This window comes from Thamnophis elegans, chromosome 12 (genome assembly GCF_009769535.1).
Source record: "Thamnophis elegans isolate rThaEle1 chromosome 12, rThaEle1.pri, whole genome shotgun sequence".
NCBI lineage: Eukaryota > Metazoa > Chordata > Lepidosauria > Squamata > Colubridae > Thamnophis > Thamnophis elegans.
Window position 1 is genome coordinate 8,458,472 of NC_045552.1, and position 4,986 is coordinate 8,463,457.

Genomic DNA, 4,986 nt, shown 5'->3' on the forward strand with positions numbered 1-4,986 from the left:
ATGTGTGTTTGTGTGTGTGTGGAGAAATCAATAGGCAATAGGTTTGCTGTTTGCTGCAAGGAGGCAAATTACTGGGAGGCAGATTTTTTTTCTTGTTTTCCTCCCCAAAAGCTAGGTGCGTCTTATACTTCAGAGCATCTTATAGTCTGAAAAATATGGTAATTCTTTAAAGTTCCTTATACTAAAACACAAAAACTCTGATTTCTAGCAAATAAAAATTTAAAGGTGTGATATGGAAAAAGGGAACATCTGAGATGCAGCCAAGGTTAAGATTTACAAATCCAAATGGACTTCAGGAAGAAACAATCTGAATATTTTAGAGAAAAAAATGGGATGGGGAGGGGCTGTAAATGTATGGCTGTTTTACTACATTTAAAGCAGTTCTTCTGCCTTCATCCTTCATCTTATAAATTTGGTACAGGACCAATAATTCCGATCTGTGCCTCCAGGTTACCAATTCAGTTTCCCTGGTCATCTCCAAGGACAGTGTCATATTTCTCCTACGCTGTTGCTGCTGTACTCCTATGCAATGTATAAGCAAGACCACCTGTCGGAAGAGAGAAATAATGGATTAGACACCCAGCAGAGGAAGTAGAATTTTAAAGAAATAAATAACCAGGAATTTATGGGGTTCTGAACTCAACCTCATCTCTTTATCCCCCTGTTTATGACCAAGCTCTAATCCTTAAAAGTCAGTGGAAGGTCCAGAATAGACCTATTGCTCTTAACTGCACACAGTCTTGAACTCAGATATGTGAGGTAAACTAGCATCTCCTAAATGCCAGGAACTTCAAATATTTTTGGTCCCAACCAAGCAAGGGATTGGATAAGCTGCAATACAGGATATATAGATGCCCAAAATTTGAGAGAGAACTTTTATAAGATGTTTTATAGATGGCATTTAGATCCTAAAAAACTGGCCTGTATGTATCCGAATTTACAACCTCAATGCTGGAGATGTGATTGTGTTGATGCTACATATTACCATATATGGTGGACTTTTAAAAAGGTTACAGCATTTTGGATAAAAATATGGTGGATTATGCAAAATGTTCTTTAAAAAAGGATAAAGTTTACCCCTCAGTTATTCCTGTTAGGTATAACTACTGATTGTACTGTTATAGAGACTAACTTGATTTTGCATTTAATAACGGCAGCAAGACTGTTGGTGGCACAATACTGGAAGAAGGAAGATCTGCCTACTATTCAAGAATGGACATTAAAAGTTACAAACCTAGCAGAGATGGCTAAAATATCAGCATATCTCAAAGACCACTCAAATGAGAAATATAAACTGGAGCAGAGAAGATGGATTGATTACATTCAAAATAAATACGAGGCTAAGAAATTCCAGATAGTTTATGACTGAAGAAGCAAGGAATGATATAATCTTTTTAGAGTTAGCCTAGCAAAGAGGAGTTAAAGCTCAAATGAAAGTTGATACTAACTTTCTTTAAGTTTATTTTAGAACATCTTTGTTAAAGATTTATACCCTGTATTTGTTCTGGGAAGTCGGGGGTGGGGGGAGGTTGGGGGGTTGAGTTCGGGTGGGTTCGGGTGGGGGACGGGAGGTAAATATTTGTAAAAGCCTTTTTTTTTAAAAAAAAATTCTCAATTAAAAAAAAATAGCAACCCACCTCTGGTTTAAATGTTGCTGATTCCTCTCCCGCCAGGGAAATGCGCTTAGTTCCCAACCCAAAATGAAATACGTTTCATTGTTGTGAAAATATACAGAATGCATAAAGATGTATCTTTAAAAGAAATCTCACCAGGGTATCCAAAAAAGATCCTTACCAGTTAGAAGATACAAAGGAAAAGAGGCCCAACCCAAGCCAAAAGACCATCCATAGTAGGGGATGTCAATAACTCCTGTGAAAATGGACATGGCAATCATGACGCAGAGGCCTGAAAATCAAGAGAGAGGTAGAGGTAGAAACCTTTCCTTCAGAAGTATGGAAGACACCAATGGGCTTTTCTGCTCTCATTGCAAAGAAAGCAACCGCCTTTTGGGATGCTTATTGCATTAGAATAGACCAAGTTTTTCATATTTGCTCCAATCTCAGAAACTGGCGCTTCGAAAGATGAGTTCATTTGCCGAATATCTATGGAGATTTTTCAATCATCCAGGTCATGGTTGTCCTCAAAAGTACTTTTTTTCAAAAGCCTAGTGGACTCTCTGTGTTTTTCCTTGAAGACGTTTTGCTTCTCAACCAAAAGAGAACTTTAAGTAGCTTCTTGGATGAAAAGCAAAGCATCTTCAGTGAAAAACAAAGGAAGTCCAGTTGCCTTTTAAAAAAGCACCTGTGGTTACTTTGCCAATTTTGTTTTCTCTGTGTCAAATTGGGAACTGCATCCTTTCCTAGATCAAAAGACTTTTCTCACAGCCACTTATGCTTTAGTCATCTCTAGTCTGAGCTAGGGTCACACTTGAAGATAACTTTGAAAAACACACTGGAAACTAAAGGTGGCTGCATGAGGAATTATGAATACGCTTCAGTATGTCCACCTGGCATCAACACTTCTGCAATGGTTGCTGGTTGGTTTCTGAGTGCAATTCAAGATGTTGGTTTTCATCTATAAAGCCTTTTCTTATTTGGTTCCTGGATCTTTATTGGACTGTCTTTGTCTCATTGTCCCTCTCCCTCCTACAAAGTCAGATAAAATGGGTATGTTCCATCTCCCTTCAACTAAACTGTGCCATCTTATGAGATATTGGAGCCATGTCTTTTCTGCCCTTGGAAATGCCTACTAGGTTCATTGGCCCCAACCATGCTCTCAAGGCTCACACACATTTTCACCTACATTTCACCTTTGTTTGCCACTTGACAATAACAGGCAATGGGGTGGGTGGGATGGAGGGGTGGGAGAATGGTATTCAAGCATCCGTCAGCTTCCATGAGACATTGCTGTCACCTCAAGGACACATTGAGCAGATGTCCCAACCTGCCTTTCCCATAAGAACATGAAATAAGAGATTGGTGAACATTTGGACTGGGTGGCCCATAAGAAAAAGGGTGGAATTAACTATCTTTTGAGATATCTTCATTAACTATCTTCCTCTGAAAACTTGAACTGAAGGAACTTCAAAAGCAGGCAGAATATAGAATTAGGAATGACAGTGAGGAGGATGTTTTAAATAGCAATAACACCTGGACTTACATAACCCTTCATAGTGCTTGACAGCCCTCTCTAAGCACTTTACGGAGTCAGCATATTGCACCCAACAACTTGGGTCCTCATCAATTTCGGAAAGGTGGAAGGCTGAGTCAACCTTGAGCCAGTGAGGATCAAACTGCTGGCAGTCAGCAGAATTATAACACACACACACACACACAGACAAAATAATAATAATAACAATAACAATAACAATAACAATAACAATAACAATAACAATAACAATAACAATAATAATAATAATAATAATAATAATAATAATAATAATAATAGTCATAGTTTTAAACTAAGCCACACAAAAAAATGGTATCGGTGAAAAGACTCTTGTACAGATCCTTACCTGCAGTAAAGCTGCCAAACCATGCAGTGCTGCTCATGGAGATATTGCCAAGAAGGGGTTTCCAAAACAGGACACAAAGCCCACCGAGAGAGAAAACGCCATTAATCATCCCCAGAAACATGAAGGTTCGGATGGCATGTAAAGAAGCTGTAAGAAGCCAATGCAGACACAAGATTCAAGGTGGAGGATCCTGGACCTTTCAGATTAGTGATGCATTATGGAATATTGAATCTTACCTCCCACCAATTCCAAATGAAGTGGGTAACATTTATGGTCCTCACAAACTTTCCATAGACCCATGTGGTTTCCGGGAATTGCTATCCAATAGTCTGTGGCCAAGGCAAGGATCAGAAATAGAAGGCTGATGAAGGAAGACAACACAGCACCGAAATGCAGGGCACTCATTTCTGTGGGATGCACTGGTCTGCCACTGGCCGAGAGGTCTGGATGGAACAACATTAATTTTATGTTACTGATGTTCATTACTTTGATCATTTATGGTGACGCCGCTTAATTACTTTGTCTGCTAACAATTCTGGGAGTTGAAGTCCACAAGTCTTAAAGTTCCCAAGTTTGGACAACCCTGATTTAAACGGACGAGCGATCAAGTTTATCAGAAATGAACAAACATTTTAAGAAGCCGAACATCTGAAGGAAGATCTGACCTTTGGGATTTGTCAAGGCATCTTGAGCTAATACATTAATTGAGCTAATACATTACTTAGTTAATGTATTAATGTATTAATTGAGCCGCTATTAATCTCATTATTAATTATGAAACAAACAGTGCTTAGAAGTATTATTCAGCAAGGAGAAAAAACATATGCAGCTTTCCCCACAATCTTAAGTGAAGGAGCCTAGCGTAAAATATTGATTTCAAAAGATTAGAATTAGATCCCATCAGTACTTCTTGAAGCTCATTAAGAATAAAATTTGTCAATTCTTAAATGATTAAAGAAATAAAGAAATACTATCTCACCAGCTTAGAAATTGTTCTTTGACTGTTCTGCAGGTGATAACTCTCCGAAGTAGAAGTCTAGAATGCTTGAGTGCCACATATAATACGTTAACCAATGACTTTGACTTCCTTTATCAGGAAGGGACGCTTTATATGATATCCAAATTGGGTCCCCGCCCATATAAAGTTTGTTTCCTGTTGAATTTCTTAATTCTTGGCTTTCTCAGATCTTAAAATGCTTGCAACATATCAATGTAAGAGTCACTGCAGTTTGAACCATTAAACTTCGCATCTAGAAATAAATTTTATTTATTGATTAAGTTTCTATGCCTTTCAATTCACTCAAAAAAATCCATGAAAATTTGATTAGTTTATTCATAGATCAAACTTCTTAACCATCCCTCTCTCTCTCAATGAGGGGGTCTTGGTGGTGCACAATTTAATTAATATATTGAAACATTAAAAAACCAAATGATTTAAGATTAAAATATTAAAAAACTTAAAACAACATTAT

The 4,986-nt window shown here is 37.7% G+C and overlaps 1 protein-coding gene across 1 annotated transcript; it reads right to left on the bottom strand.

The window, feature by feature from the left end:
- Nucleotides 1-416: 416 nt before the first annotated feature.
- On the bottom strand, nucleotides 417-4,577 carry LOC116515968 (lens fiber membrane intrinsic protein-like). Its single transcript, XM_032228297.1, has 5 exons — nucleotides 4,494-4,577; nucleotides 3,751-3,957; nucleotides 3,515-3,661; nucleotides 1,795-1,905; nucleotides 417-547 (listed from the first exon to the last, which is right to left on the bottom strand). Exons 2-5 carry the CDS (start codon nucleotides 3,917-3,919, stop codon nucleotides 501-503), a joined length of 474 nt encoding a protein of 157 aa, XP_032084188.1. The 5' UTR covers nucleotides 3,920-3,957; nucleotides 4,494-4,577; the 3' UTR covers nucleotides 417-500.
- Nucleotides 4,578-4,986: the final 409 nt, after the last annotated feature.